Source organism: Macaca fascicularis, chromosome 16, assembly GCF_037993035.2.
Source record: "Macaca fascicularis isolate 582-1 chromosome 16, T2T-MFA8v1.1".
Lineage (NCBI taxonomy): Eukaryota > Metazoa > Chordata > Mammalia > Primates > Cercopithecidae > Macaca > Macaca fascicularis.
The window spans coordinates 18,733,484-18,749,668 of NC_088390.1; the positions used below are offsets into that span (position 1 = coordinate 18,733,484).

Consider the following 16,185-nt stretch of genomic DNA (forward strand, 5'->3'; position numbering starts at 1 on the left):
TGAGACCACAGGCATGCAGCACCATGCCTGGCTAATTTTTGTGTTTTTTGTGGAGATGGGGTTTCACTATATTGCCCAGGCTGGTCTCCAACTCCTGGCCTCAAGTGATCTGCCCATCTTAGCCTCCCAAAGTGTTGGGATAATAGTCATGAACCAGCATGCCCAGCCCAAAGTTTGCTCTTTAACAAGATTCAGCTGTTTTTCTTAAACACTCCTCAGATTGTTGCAAGCCATTGGTTCACTTCCATAGTTATGTAGAAGTTATTTTTTGCAAATTTTTTTAGAGTTTTTGTTTCTTTCATGGAGGAGCAGATTTTTTAGGGTCCTTATTCTGCCATTCTAGAGTGGTGCTTCTCTATAGTGTTTTTTTGTTTGTTTTTGTTTTTGTTTTTGAGACAGATTTTTATACTTGTCACCCAGGCTGGAGTGCAATGATGCCATCTTGGCTCACTGCAACCTCCACTTCCCAGGTTCAAGCGATTCTTCTGTCTCAGCCTCCTGAGTAGCTGGGATCACAGGCTCCCATCATCACACCCAGCTAATTTTTGTATTCTTAGTAGAGATGGAGTTTTCACCGTGTTGGCCAGGCTGGTCTGGAACTCCTAACCTCAGGTGATCTGCCTGCCTCAGCCTCCCAAAATGCTGGGATTACAGGCGTGAGCCACCACGTCCGGCCCTCTATAGTGTTTTGAATATCTCCTTATATAGCTGTTTTAATGGTTGTTCTAAGTATTTTATTACATATACAAAACATATTACAATATACTGATGTCATTTTATCAGTTTGAGTGAAATATAGAAGCCATACCTCTCTCTCTCTGTCTCTTTATTCTCCCTGTTTTTAATATATTTGTCTTAAATATTTCCTATACATACATTTATAGCAGTATCAGGCTGTTAGAATTTTCGCCTTTAGCTCACAGTAACCTCCACCTCCCAGGTTCAAGTAATTCTCCTGCCTCAGCCTCCTGAGTAGCTGGGACTACAGGTGAGTGCCACCACGCCCAGCTAATTTTTGTATTTTTAGTAGAGATGGGGTTTCACTGTGTTGACCAGGATGGTCTCCATCTCTTGATCTCACGATCTGCCCACCTCGGCCTCCCAAAGTGCTGGGATTACAGGCATGAGCCACCGCGCCCAGCCAGAAGTTTTGGTTTTAAACATCAAACATAATTTAGAAAAGTCAAGAAATGAAGGAAAGCTTATTATATTTACAAGTATTTTTGGTTCCTTCTTCCTTCCTGATATTCCAAAGTTTCGTTTATTGTTTCCTTTCTGTTTAGAGTACCTCCTTTTGCCTCTTTTCCATATAGTTCTGTTGGTAATACAGTTTGCTGGTTTTCCTTCATTTGAGAATGTCTAGAGTTCTTTTTCGTTCTTGAAGGATATTATTGCTGGGTATAGGATTCTGGAGTAACAGTTCTTTTCTCTCAGCACCTGAAAAGTTTGTGTGTCACTTTCTTCTGGTCACTATGTTCTAATGAGAAGTTGGTTGTCATCTGAATTGTTTTTCAAGATTTTTTGTCTTTAGTTTTCAAAAGTTTAATCATGATATGTCTTGAGATTGCTTTGGGTTTATCCTCTTTGGTGTTTGCTGGACTTCTTGAAGCTGTGGGTTTATGTCTCTGACCAATTTGGGAAGTTTTTAGCCATTGTCTTTTTGAGTACTTTTTTAGTCCTACTGTCGTTCTCTTTTTCTGGGACTTTATGACATAAATGTCAGATCTTTTTTTTTTTTTTTTTTTTTTTGAGACGGAGTCTGTCTCGCTCTGTCGCCCAGGCTGGAGTGCAGTGGCCGGATCTCAGCTCACTGCAAGCTCCGCCTCCCGGGTTCACGCCATTTTCCTGCCTCAGCCTCCCGAGTAGCTGGGACTACAGGCGCCCGCCACCTCGCCCGGCTAGTTTTTTGTAGTTTTAGTAGAGACGGGGTTTCACTGTGTTCACCAGGATGGTCTCGATCTCCTGACCTCGTGATCCACCCGTCTCGGCCTCCCAAAGTGCTGGGATTACAGGCTTGAGCCACCGCGCCCGGCAGATCTTTTTTTTTGAGATGGAGTTTCACTGTTGTTGCCCAGGCTGGAGTGCAATGGCGTGATCTCGGCTCACCGTAACCTCTGCCTCCCAGGTTCAAGTGATTCTCCTGCCTCAGCCTCCCAAGTAGCTGGGATTATAGGCATGCACCACCACGCCCAGCTAATTTTGTATATTTAGTAGAGATGAGGTTTCACCATGTTGGTCAGGCTGGTCTTGAACTTCCGACCTCAGGTGATCCACCCACCTTGGCCTCCCAAAGTTCTGAGATTACAGGTGTGAGCCATTGTGCCCAGCTGATCTTTTATTACAGGTCCATGGGATTCTGTTTTTTTTTTTATTTTCTAGTCTTTTATATTTTTATTTTTTAGAGGGTCTCACTATGTTACTCAGGCTGGTCTTGAACCCCTGGGCTCAAGTGATTCTCACACCTTAGCCTCCAGAGTAGCTGAGACTGCAGGCACATGCCACCATGCCCTGCCTCAGTCATTCTTGTCTCTGTTGTCCAAACTGGCTAATTTCTGTCGTCTACCTTCCAGTTCACTGATCGTTTCCTTGGCCTCCATTACTATTTTCACTGTAACTTCCATTCTGCTATTGAGTATATCCAACTGAGTTATTTATTTTTTTTTTTTTGAGACAGGGTCTCTTGCCCAGGCTGGAGTGTAGTGGTGTGATCACAGCTCACTTCAACCTCTGCCTCCCAGGCTCAAGCAATCCTCCCACATCAGCCTCCTGAGTAGCTGGGACTACAGGCGCATGCCACCATGTCTGGCGAATTTCTTTTTTGTATTTTTGGTAGAGACGGGAGTTTTACCAAGTTGCCCAGGCTGGTCTTGAACTCCTGAGCTCAAGTGATCTGCCTACCTCAGCTTCTCTAAAGTGTTGGAATTACAGGTGTGAGCCACTGCCCCCAGCCCAACTGAGCTTTTTAATTCGGTTATTGTATTTTTTAAGTTCTAAAATTAGTTTTTGGTTCTTTTTTTTGAGACAGAGTCTGGCTCTTTTGCCCAGGCTGGAGTGTAGTAGTGTTATCACGGCTCACTACAACCTCCACTCCCTGGGTTCAAGTGATCCTTATGTCTCAGCCTCCTGAGGAGCTGGGATTACAGGCGTCTGCCACCATGCCAGGCTAATTTCTTTTTTTTTGAGATGGAGTATCGCTCTGTCCTCCAGGCTGGAATTCAGTGGCATGAGCTCAGCTCACTGCAACCTCTGCCTCCTGGGTTCAAGTGATTCTCCTGCCTCAGCCTCCCAAAGTGCTGAGATTACAGGCGCGAGTCACCGCACCTGGCTGCTAATTTTGTATTTTTAGTAGAGACGGGATTTTGCCATGTTGGCCAGGCTGGTTTCAAACTCCTGGCCTCAAGTGATCTGCCTGCCTCGGCCTCCCAATGTGCTGGGATTAGTCATGAGACACTATGCCTGGCCTTGGGTCTTTTTTTATACCTTCTATTTTTTTGTCAATACTTTCTTTATTTAGACTTCTTGTTTTTTATTCCACACATGCTCTTAATTGCTGCTGGTAGCACTTTTCTGATGGCTGCTCTAAAATCTTTGTTACACAGTTTCAGCATGTCTGTCACTTGGTGTTCGCATCTGTTAATTGTCTTTTTTCATTCGTATTGAGATTTCACTGGTCTTTAGTGTGGCAAGTGGTTTCTGATTGGAATCTGGACTTTTGGATATCGTGTGTGAGATTCTGGGTATCATTTAGGTCTTCTGATTTTGCTGGCTTCTCAGGACTCTGGCAGGGAAAGTGGTGGTGCTGGGGCTCGTTTCTGCTAGGTAAGGGTAGAAGTCTAGATTCCCCACAGGGCCTGTGTGTACCACGTAAGGTGGTCCTTGTTACCCATGGGTGGAAGTGCTCCCTCCATTTCCTCCACTGACGCCAAGGAAAAATAGCATCATTCTCATTGGGTGATAGTGAAATTCCTGACTCTACCAGGCTGCCTCTGATACCACTGCAATGGAGAGGGGAGGGGCGCTTCTTTACTGCTGGGTTGGGGGTAGAAGTCCAGATTTCACTCTCCACTGACTCTGGCAGTTGCTTCTTACTGCTGAGTGAGGGTGAAAGTCCCAGCTCCCTATTTGGCCTTCTGTGAAAGCACCCCATCAGGTTTGGGGTGCCTCATTATAGCCTGGCAAGCCAGGAAGTACAGGCTCACCACTCAGCCTTTACTCATGCAGCGAAAATGTGGCGGAAACATGGGCTGCGGCTTTCCTGCCTGTGTGGCTGGAGTAAGGCAGTTATTGTCTAAATATTTTCTCACTCACTAGGTTGCCCTTTTCTTAGTCCTTTGACTAGGGAGAACTGACGTTTGTTGGAGCTTTTTTTGTCTTTGCCCACTGGCATTTTTGGGTCGCTGCTTCTCCAGCTACAAATCTGGAATAATAAGGCAAAAAGAATGCCCAAGGAAGCCACCACCATGATGTTCCTCAGGTCCTGAGGTCCCTTGCTAGTCTGCCTTCTCTCTACCTTTTAGAGTCTTCTCATTTATTATTATTTTTTTTTGAGACGGAATCTCGCTCTGTCGCCCAGGCTGGAGTGCAGTGGTGTGATCTTGGCTCACTGCAAACTCCGCCTTCTGGGTTCACGCCATTCTTCTGCCTCAGCCTCCTGAGTAGCTGGGACTACAGGCATCCGCCACCATGCCTGGCTGATTTTTTGCATTTTTAGTAGAGACGGTTTCACCATGTTAGCCAGGATGGTTTCTATCTCCTGACCTCATGATCCACCCATCTCAGCCTCCCGAAGTGCTAGGATTGCAGGTGTGAGCCACCATGCCTGGCCAGAGTCTTCTCATTTTTGTTTGTATGTAACATCCAGGGGTTTTAGTTGTGGGTAGTAGAAGGAGTATAATAATCCACCCTAGTGGAAGTGGAAGTGACAACGATATGTTTTGATACTTTTTTTTCCTTGAGATAGGGTCTTGCTCTGTCATCCAGGCTAGAGTGCAGTGGTACAACCACGGCTCACTGTAACCTCCATCTCCTGGGCTCAAGAGATCCTCCTACCTTAGCCTCCTGAGTAGCCAGGACTGCAGGCATGTGCCACCATGCCCAGCTGTTTTTTTCTTTATTTTCGTAGCAATGGGATCTCCCTATGTTGCCAGGTCTGGTCTCTAACTCTAGGGTACAAGTAATCCTTCTGCCTTGGCCTCTTGAAGTTCTGGGATTACAGGCATGAGTCACGGCGTCTGGCCTTGATACATTTGTTTTTTCTTTCCCACTGAATACCAGAAGAATATGATGAATTTTCTGTTGACTTTCCCATCTAGGTGGACTTTTAGTAACCTCTAGAGTCCTCAGTTTACTTCTGTCACCCATGTGTTCACATGGGGATGGATGTGGTAGCCTTTTGCTCGGTTTCTTCGGCTTTTGTCAGTGATGTTTGTCATTCATCTGTTCAGTTGTTTATTGAGAACCTATTGTGCTGGGGCTGGTGAGGCCTAGGAGGATGCCCTGTAGGAGTGCATGTGTAGCATCAGATGTTTTTTATCTATGCTATGTTATTTGATCTTTGCAGCCTTGGAAATCAGCAGTTATAATCTCTCACAGATGAGGAAACAGACCCACAGAGATGAAGGAACTTTTCCAAGGTAGTTCCGCCAAATGTTTCCTTGAAGGTGGTTGTGCAACTATTTACTTCCAAGAATGTTTTCTGTAGAAGTGATTAGGGGACTTGAGTGTTGGCCAAATATGATGGAAACTGGGCCAGGTGCCGTGTCACGCCTATAATCCCAGCACTTTGGGAGGCCGAGGCGGGTGGATCACCTGAAGTCGGGAGTTTAAGACCAGCCTGACCAACATAGTGAAGCCCTGTCTCTACTAAAAATACAAAATTAGCCAGGCATGGTGGCGCACGCCTGTAATCCCAGCTACTTGGGAGGCTGAGGCAGGAGAATTGCTTGAACCTGGGAGGCAGAGGTTGCAGTCAGTCAAGATGGCGCCATTGTACTCCAGCCTGGGTGACAAGAGCAAAACTCCGTCCCAAAAAAAAAAAAAAAAAATTGACTTGCCCCTCTCCACTCAATCTTTACTGAGTACATATTTGAGTGATGCTGTGCCAGCCATTGTGGATGTGGTGGTAACCAGTGCAGGCATGACTGTGTTCCCATGGCACTTGCAGACTGCCCTCATGTGCTCTTTGACTGGTGGGTCAGTTGGGTAGATTGCAACAAAAGAGCCAGTCTCTTTTTTTCCCAGTTTCAGTAATCGAATCCACATAGATCATACTACATTAAATGAATGTTTTAGAGGCCGGGCGCGGTGGCTCACGCCTGTAATCCCAGCACTTTGGGAGGCCGAGGTGGGTGGATCTCCTGAGGTCAGGAGAATCGCTTGAACCTGGGAGGTGGAGGTTGCGGTGAAGCCCAGATCGTGTGCCATTGCACTCCAACCTGGGCAACAGGAGCAAAACTCCGTCAAATAAATGAATGAATGAATGAATGAATGTTTTAGTATGGAGATGAGTGCTACAAAAGGCTCAGTTTTTGTATGGAACAGGTAGTAAAATAACACAGTCAAGGCTTAGGATTTTAGTCTGTGAGTTTAAGGTATTGTGAGTGGGCCAGGCTTGGTGGCTCACGCCTGTAATCCCAGCACTTTGGGAAGCTGAGGTTGGAAGATCATTTGAGCCCAGGAGTTTAGGAACAGTCTGGGCAACATGGTGAAACCCCGTCTCTACCAAAATTACAAAAATTAGCTGGGTGTGGTGGCATGTGCCTGTAGTCCCAGCTACTCAGGAGGCTGAGGTGGGAGGATCACTAGAGCCTGGTAGGTGGAGGTTGCAGTGAGGTGAGATCACACCTCTGCACTCCAGCCTGGGTGACAGCCAGACCCCATATCAAAACAACAACAACAAAAAATAAATAAAAAATAAAAAGTAAAAAGGTATTGTGAGCAAGAGCTCTGTCGACATGGCATCGACACAGTAAAGTCAGTTCTGGCTGTCTCGTATCCCATAGCTATGTGATGGTGATTTTCTTGTATTCTGATGTCCTGATAAACACATTCACCCAGACTTCGAGCAGAAGATGGCAGTTTCTGGCTCAGCCACATGCGAATTTTGATCTGATTATTTCTAGTTCCCCCCTCCAAGTTTTTCATTTGGCAGCTAACTTTAGAAAATAGCTGTAATCAATTTATAAGTCAGACTGGGGCTGACTTTTATCAGTCAGGAAGGTATTAAATTAGCAGTCCAAGACATGAGCTTCCACTTGTGCCTTAGCCAGTCTTTGTGAGAACCTTGATCAAGGCTATCTCTCCAAGCCTCAGTTTCCTGGGGAAAACACCTGCTTGGCTTACCTTACAGGGTTAATAAGCATCAAAGAACTTACTGAAGGACTTTGTAAATTAAGTACCATTATGTAGAATGGTGGTGGTTTATTTATTTATTTTTTGAGACAGGGTCTCCCTCTGTCTCTCAGGCTGGAGTGCAGTGGTGCGATCTCAGCTCACTACAACCTCCGCCTCCTGGATTCAAGCGATTCTCCTACCTCAGCCTCCTAAATAGCTGGGATTACAGACGTGTGCCACCATGCCCAGCTAATTTTTGTAGTTTTGGTAGAGATGGGGTTTCACCATATTGGTAAGGCTCGTCTCGAACTCCTGACCTCAAGTGATCTGCCCGCCTCGACCTCCCAAACAGAGTGTTGGGATTATAGGCATGAGCCACCACGTTTAGTGGCTAGTGGCTTTAGAATCCTGAAGTTATTGATGAAGAGGTCTGTCTAAGTGCAGAGCTATTGTTTTGGTGTTATTTGACAATGAGCAGTTGTTTTGACTAGAAGGGATCATCTGAGAAAGTGATGCTTTTGTAAGGAACAGAACTTGCTTGAATAAGTTGTTTGAAATTGTTTTCTCAGAATAACTGAGTGAATAGGAAACAAAAGAATAGCTGAGGCCCTGTGTCTTGTTCTTTCTCACCCACGATGTAAATTAACTCATTATCGTACAATCAGGATCAAGTTGCTTTAGAATTCCTCTGTGACTGTCAGTGCATGAAACAAAATGACACATCAGAAACCATCCTGGCCGGGCGTGGTGGCTCAAGCCTGTAATCCCAGCACTTCGGGAGGCCGAGACGGGCGGATCATGAGGTCAGGAGATCGAGACCATCCTGGCTAATACGGTGAAACCCCGTCTCTACTAAAAAATACAAAAAACTAGCCGGGCGAAGTGGCGGGTGCCTGTAGTCCCAGCTACTCGGGAGGCTGAGGCAGGAGAATGGCGTGAACCCGAGAGGAGGAGCTTGCAGTGAGCTAAGATCCGGCCACTGCACTCCAACCTGGGTGACAGAGCAAGACTCCGTCTCAAAAAAAAAAAAAAAAAAAAAAGAAACCATCCTGATTCATTTTGGAATCAGAGGGGAATGCAAAGTATCTGATTAAGTTTTATGGAGTATCCAGAAACTCCCATTGCTGTGCAGGTAATGATTTTGTTTATTTTTTATTTTACTTATTTATTTTTTTTGAGAGAGTCTTGCTGTTGTCGCCTGGGCTGGAGTGCAATGGCACGATCTCGGCTCACTGCAACCTTTACCTCCCGGGTTCTAGCAATTCTCCTGCCTTAGCCTCCCGATTAGCTGAGATTACAGGCGCCTGCCACCATGCCTGGCTAATTTTTTTGTATTTTTAGTAGAGACAGGGTTTCACCATGTTGACCAGGCTGGTCTCAAACTCCTGACCTCAGGTGATCCACCCGCCTTGGCCTCCCAGGGTGCTGGGATTACAAGTGTGAGCCACCATACCCGGCCATGATTTTAGTTATCTTAAGGGCATTGTGTTTTGCAGAGGTTGGTAGAATTGAAATATTATTCTAAGAATTGGCAAACCTCCACAGATCCCAGATGGAAAAGACTTCCTTAGAGGATAACTAACAGGTCAGTTATTTGGCACCAATTTTGTCTGCAAAGCCAATCTTGAATTTCAGGGAGGAACTAATAATCTATGTGATGCCAGCTCTTTTGAAGACTCTGCCCCATTGTTCTGTCTGAAATTTTTTTCTCTTGAGAATTTTTTTTTTTTTTTTTTGAGACGGAGTTTTGCTCTTGTTGCCCAGGCTGCTGATGGCACAATCTCAGCTCACCGCAACCTCCGCCTCTTGGGTTCAAGTGATTCTCCCTCCTCAGCCTCCCGAGTAGCTGGGATTACAGGCATGTGCCACCACGCCCGGCTAATTTTTTTGTGTTTTTAGTAGAGACGGGGTTTCTCCATGTTGGTCAGGCTGGCCCCGAACTCCCGACCTCAGGTGAGGTCAGGCCTCGGCCTCCCAAAGTGCTGGGATTACAGGCGTGAGCCACTGCTCCTGGCCACTCTCTTGATAATTTTTTAAAAATGATTTTGATTTTTTTTGTAAGGACGAATTCAAAGTTATGTGAATACTAAATCTTAAATCTTGGGATATTTATCAAATGTTATTAAAATATTCCCTGTTTATGATGCTCCCTCTTTTCCCTAAGGACAAATATTCTGTCTTACACACACACACATAGATAAATATATTTTGCTGACTTTGCTGTTTTTGACCTGAACAGTCCTGCTCCCATGAAGGTTTATCATCTTTTCCTTGGAAATATAAATTAAATTCCTTATAGATAGGACCAGACCAATAAATGTTTACTTATGTGTGTCTGAGATTGTTTGTTTAGTTGAGACAGGGTCTTTCTCTGTTGCCCAGGCAGGAGTGCAGTGGTGCAATTATAGCTCACTGCAGCCTTGACCTTCTGGGCCCAAGCGTTTCTCCCACCTCAGCGCCCAACCACAGGCATGCACTACCATACCCAGCTGATTTTTTTTTTTTTTTTTGGAGACGGAGCCTTGCTCTGTCCCCCAGGCTGGAGTGTGGTGGTGCAATCCAGTATCTGCCTACTGCAACCTCTGCCTCCCGGGTTCAAGCGATTCTCCTGCCTCAGCCTCCCGAGTAGCTGGGATTATAGGTACGTGTCACCACACCCAGCTAATTTTTTTATTTTTAGTAAGAGATGGAGTTTGACCATGTCGGCCAAGATGGTCTCGCTCTCTTGACCTTGCGATCCGTCCACCTCGGCCTCCCAAAGTGCTGGGATTACAGACGTGAGTCACTGTGCCCAGGCCAGTTAATTTTTTTTTATTTTTATAGAGTCGAGGTCTCCCTGTGTTGCCCAGGCTGGTCTCAAACCCCTGGGCTCAAGCCATTCTCCTGCCTTTATCTCGAAGTGCTGGGATTACAGGTGTGAGCCATCACCCAGCTTCAAAAAGTATCTTGAAAAATAGAATGATTTAAGCATGAATTTTTTGTTTGTTCATTCGTTTTTCAGTAGAGATGGGGTTTCACCATATTGGCCAGGCTGGTCTTGAACTCTTTGTCCTAAGTGATCTGCCCGCCTCAGCCTCCCAAAGTGCTGGGATTACAGGCGTGAGCTGCCGTGCCCAGCCAAATTTAAATTTTTTGAAATAATTGCTAACACTGTAGCAAAGCTTTCCTTAGTTGTGTAGTGCATACAGGAAACCTGGTTGATGTGAAATTTCTAACAGCTCATAAGAGTCTACATACTAATAGTATTTAGTATTTTCTAGTGCCCTGCTCTTCACATGTCATGTAAATGCCTTGGCTGTATCTAGTATAGATAGTACTAGTGGGATTCAGTATAACCCCTGATTTTTGTTTGTTTTTAGTAATTCTTGTGAGCAGTTAGATAAGAACTTGCTTTGAATTTTTGGTGCTGGTAAGCCAAGACTGTGAGAACTTGTTGGATTCTTAAACACTTGAACATTTACCATGCATTAGGTGTTGAGGATGGAAGAAAGAGTAAGACTCAGCATGGCCCCCAGGAATCAGGTCCAGTGAGGGATGCTCTGTGGCCAGGGACCTAATGAGATAAAGTATAAGGTGGCAAGGAGGAGGGAATAGGTTAAAAGTAAAAAGATGGAAAAATAATATACTGTGATAACATTAGTTCTTTAAAAAAAAAAAATCTGGAGTGGCTGTATTAATATCAGACAAATCAGAGAAAATAATTTTGCCACAGTTGAAGGTCTTTTCCTTATGATAAAGGGGTCAGTTCTTCAAGAGGACAAAACAGTTCTAAACATTTATAAACTAAATGACAGCACTTCAAAGCATATGAAGCAAAAACTGATAACTGCAAGGAGAAATAGATATATCCATAATGATAGTCAGTGATTCCATTATTCTTCTCTTAGTAATTGATAGAATAAGAAGACTGAAAATCATTAAGGATGCGGGAGACTTGAACAACCCTGTCAACTTGCTGGATCTGACTGACAGTCATAGCACACCATTCAGGGAGAGCAGAATGTATGTTCTTTTTTAGTGTAAACACTTACAAAGATCATATTCTTGTGAGCCATAAAATAAGCCCCAAATTTAAAATTATGCAAGCCATACAAAATATATTCTCTGACCACACTGGAATTAAGAATAATTCTAATAACAGAAGTATCTTTGGAAATGTCCTGAATATTTAGTAACTAAATAACATACTTTTAGATAACCCGTAGGTCAAAGAAGAAGTCAAAAGTGAAATTACAAAGTATTTAGAACCAAATGAAAATGAAGACACAGCACAGTGGCTTACGCCTGTAATCCCAGCACTTTGGGAGACCAAGGCCGGCGGATTACCTGAGGTCAGGAGTTCGAGACCAGCTTGGCCAACATGAGATGAAACCCCATCTCTACTAAAAATACAAAATTAGCCGGGCATGGTGGTACACACGGGAGGCTGAGACAGGAGAAATCACTTGATCCGGAGGCGGAGGCTGCAGCGAGCCAAGATCACGCCACCGCACTAGCCAAGATCACGCCACTGCTCTCCAGCCTGGGCGACAGAGCAAGACTGCATCTCAAAAACAAAACAAAACAAAACAAAAAAAGCCAGCTGCAGAGGGAAGAAGCTCCTGCAAGAGGCCACAGAGCCAGTGGATGGGAGGCCTTGAAGCCAGCGATAACCCACTCTGCCGAGCTGCTGCTTTTGCATCGCGCCAAGGACACTCATGAGGACCATGATACTTCCACTGAGAATGCAGATGAGTCCAACCATGACCCTCAGTTTGAGCCAATAGTTTCTCTCCCTGAGCAAGAAATTAAAATGCTGGGGGGGCCAGGCGCGGTGGCTGAAGCCTGTAATCCCAGCACTTTGGGAGGCCGAGACAGGCGGATCATGAGGTCAGGAGATTGAGACCATCCTGGCTAACACGGTGAAACCCCGTCTCTACTAAAAAAAAAAAAACAAAAACTAGCCGGGCGAGGTGGCGGGCGTCTGTAGTCCCAGCTACTCAGGAGGCTGAGGCAGGAGAATGGCGTAAACCCAGGAGGCGAAGCTTGCAGTGAGCTGAGATCCGGCCACTGCACTCCAGCCTGGTCGACAGAGCGAGACTCCATCTCAAAAAAAAAAAAAAAAAAAAATGCTGGGGGAAGATGAAGAAGAACTTTTAAAAATGTGAATGAAACTGTTCTGATTTGCCTCAGAGAAGGATCTCCCAAAATGGAAGGAGTGAGGCATCGGCGACATCAAGCTCCTGAAGCACAAGGAGAAAGGGACCATCCGCCTCCTCATGCAGAGGGACAAGACCGTGAAGATCTGTGCTAACCGCTACTTCACGCTGATGATGGAGCTGAAGCTCAATGTGGGTAGTGACCATGCCTGGGTCTGGAACACCCACGCCAGCTTCGCCAACAAGTGCCCCAAGCCAGAGCTGCTGGCCATCCGCTTCCTGAATGTTGAGAATGCACAGAAATTCAAAACAAAGTTTGAAGAATACAAGAAAAAGATCAGAGAGAAAAGAAAGGATCAGGCAAAAATGATCATGCTGAAAAAGTGGCAGAAGAGCTAAAAGCTCTTTCAGTGGAGGAGGAGACCAAGGAGGATACTGACGGAGAAGCAATAAATCATCTTATTTTATTTCCTTTTCTTCCCTTTCCTTTCCTTTTCAGATTTTACCCTGCCCCTCCTTTCGGTGTGTTTTTATTCTGTTTCATTTTTACAAGGGATGTTATATAAAGAACTGAATTCAACAGTCAAAAAAGAAAAAGATTAAAGCATGAATCAATGAAATAGAAAACAAAAACCAGAAAAAAGCTAAAAAACTGACTCTTTGAGACAATCAATAAAATTGATAAACCTTTATCCAGACTGGTTAGGAGAAAACAAGACACAAATTACCGTACTACTGTACCAAGTGTTGTTGAAGATGTGGAGGGACTGGATCTCTGATGCTCTGCTCATGGGCCTGTAATATGGTATAACCACTTTGGAAAACAGTGTGGCCTTTTTTTTTTTTTTGAGATGGAGTCTTGCTCTGTCACCCAGGCTGGAGTGCAGTGGCACTATCTCCACTCACTGAAAGCTCTGCCTCCTGGGTTCACGCCATTCTCCTGCCTCAGCCTCCTGAGTAGCTGGAATTGCAGGTGCCCACCACCACGCCTGGCTAATTTTTTTTGTATTTTTTTAGTGGAGACGGGGTTTCACTGTGTTAGCCAGGATGGTCTCAATCTCCTGACCTTGTGAGCCACCGCACCCAGCCTGTGTGGCCTTTTTATAAAGAATTAAATATACACCTACTATATGATCCAGCCATTCCACTCTTAGGAATTTATCAGGAGATAAGAAAGCATGTGGCTGGGAGCGTAATTCCAACACTTTGGGAGGCCGAGGTGGGCAGATCACCTGAGGTCAGGAGTTGAAGACCAGCTTGGCCAACATGACAAAACCCCATCTCTACCAAAAATATGAAAATTAGCCAGGCGTGGTGGCACATGACTGTAATCCCAGCTACTTGGGAGGCTGAGGCAGGAGAATCGCTTGAACCTGGGAGGTGGAGGTTCACGCCACTGCACTCCAGCCTGGGCAACAGAGTTAGACTCTGTCTCAAAAAAAGAAAGAAAGAAAGAAAGAAAACATGTGCCCATACAGAGTATCTGTGTATGAATGTTCACAGCAGCTTTGTGACAACCAAAAACTAGAAACAACCAGAAAACTCAGCAATACATAAATGGATACACTGTGATCTATTCACACAGTAGAATATTACTCAGCAATGAAAGAGAATGAACTATTGATGTTATTCCATGGATGAATCTCCAAAACATGCTGCGTAAAATAAGACAAAATGGCCAGGTAGCTCATACCTTTAATCCCAGCACTTGGGGAGGTCGAGGTGGGAGGATCACTTGAGGTCAGGAGTTCGAGACCAGTCTGGCCAACATGGTAAAACCCCATCTCTACTAAAAATACAAAAATTAGCCAGATGTGGTGGTGCATGACTGTAGTTCCAGCTATTTGAGAAGCTGAGGCCAGAGAATCACTTGAACCCGGGAGGCAGAGGTTGCAGTGAGCTGAGAAATCCCGCTACTGCACTCCAGTCTGGGCAAAAGAGCAATACTCCATCTTTAAAAAAAAAAAAAAAAAAAAAAAAAGACAAAAGCAACTTTATGATTTCATTTACATGAAATTCTAGATAGGTGAAACTATGGTGACAGAAAGCAGATCAGCCGTTGCCTGGGGCCGGAAGGAAAAATCACTAAGGAGCATAAGGAGATGCTTGTGGTGATAACGTTCCTTGTCTTGATTGTGCTGATGCTTATATGGGCACATATAGCCTTCAGAGCTCATGAAATTATATACTTTAGATACGCACAGTTTCTTGTATCTCAATTTCACCCCCCTAAAACTATTAAGAAATTTGTGCTTAATACTTTGGTGAGCATTTTATGCCCTTTGCCCATGTAGTTGGTTCTCACTGGTAGTTAGGCAGAGGCAGGTAGAATTAGCAGCTTCAGGTGAGACAGAGCTGAGCGCAGTTTCCTTCACTCAGTCAGGCTCTCCCGGCCGGTGGCTTGTTAAGCCTGGTCTGTTAGACCAGGCCAGGCCGCTGCCCTTCTTTGGTGCTGCCGCCAAGGGAAGTGTTTGGCGTGTGGGGTCTCTACAGTTAGTCCTGGGTCCTAGTGTGAGGCTGTTTTATTCTCTCTTTTCTTTATTCCTTTGGGAGACAACATTCTACTTATGTTCTCTTAATGTTTTGTCCCCTAAGCATTAGCAGAACCCAGGGCTGCATGAGTTTTGAGTTTGTGTCTGGTGTTTTCCCTCAGGGCACAGTCTTTTGCTGAGCGCCTGCGCCTGGGAATTGCAGTGATTCATGGAGAGGCGCAGGATGCCGAGTCGGACTTGGTGGATGGACGGCATTCCCCACCCATGGTCAGAAGTGTGGCTGCCATCCACCCCAGCCTGGAGATCCCCAGTAAGTGTGCTGCTGCCTCTTTCCCACTTTCCTCTGATTTTAAGGCTGACTAAACTGTTGTGTGTGTGGTTTTTTCCCTCATTCTTCATTTTTTTTTAAGTTGTCAAAGACTGATTAACACCTTTCTTGGCCGGATAGTAGCGAATGCACTTCTGATTACCTTGTAAATTGCAGGGCCCTTTAGAAGCAGTCCGTCCTTCTTTGCAAGACCTGTGAAAATGTTTGGACTATCGAGACAGTTACGATGCTTCAGGGAAGTCCATTCATTCATTCAGCAGTATATCCTACAGTGTAGTTGAACATAAAAGCAAGAAGCTTTTTTATGTACAAAGTTATTGACTGTGATGTTGTTTTTAATGCAAAATATCAGAAAGGTTTAAATGGTTTGCCAGAGGGTAGGGCTTGGTAAATTCTATTGTGTCAGTACAGCTAATTATGCAGCCCTTTGAAATAATCAAGACTATCTGGAAACAAGAGAAAAATCTATGGAATATATATGAACAAGGCAGAATGCAAGATTGTATACCTATTTGTCTTAGTTCAGGCTGCTATGACAAAATACCTTAGACTGGGTAATATAAACAACAGAAATTTATTGCTCACAGTTCTAGAGGCTGTGAAGGTCAAGACAAAGGCGCCAGCACTGACCTTGTGATGGGCTGGGCACGGCGGCTCACGCCTGTAATTCCAGCACTTTGGGAGGCCGAGGCAGGTGGATCACCTGAGGTCAGGAGGTCGAGGCCAGCCTGATCAACATGGAGAAACCCCATCTCTACTAAAAATACAAAATTAGCCGAGCGTGGTGGCACATGCCTGTAATCCCAGCTTCTCAGGAGGCTGAGGCAGGAGAATCGCTTGAACCCGGGAGATGGAGGTTGCGGTGAGCCGAAATCACGCCATTGCACTCCGGCCT

The 16,185-nt window shown here is 45.0% G+C and overlaps 1 protein-coding gene and 1 pseudogene across 18 annotated transcripts in view; both read left to right on the forward strand.

Annotated features, from left to right (window-relative positions):
- Nucleotides 1–16,185, forward strand: part of PRPSAP2 (phosphoribosyl pyrophosphate synthetase associated protein 2) — a 78,550-nt gene that overhangs the window by 43,128 nt on the left and 19,237 nt on the right. For 14 of the 18 annotated variants that reach the window (XM_065532850.1, XM_065532849.1, XM_074018739.1 and 11 more), the window contains one exon: nt 15,124–15,272. In XM_065532850.1, coding sequence (XP_065388922.1) covers nt 15,124–15,272 — 149 coding nt within the window. Of the gene's footprint in view, nt 1–5,560; nt 5,598–11,526; nt 12,272–15,123; nt 15,273–16,185 lie in introns of those variants that run through there. The other 4 variants (XM_074018746.1, XM_074018745.1, XM_074018747.1 and 1 more) reach the window with 2 other exon arrangements.
- LOC102126452 (ran-specific GTPase-activating protein pseudogene) lies at nt 12,474–13,067 on the forward strand (annotated as a pseudogene).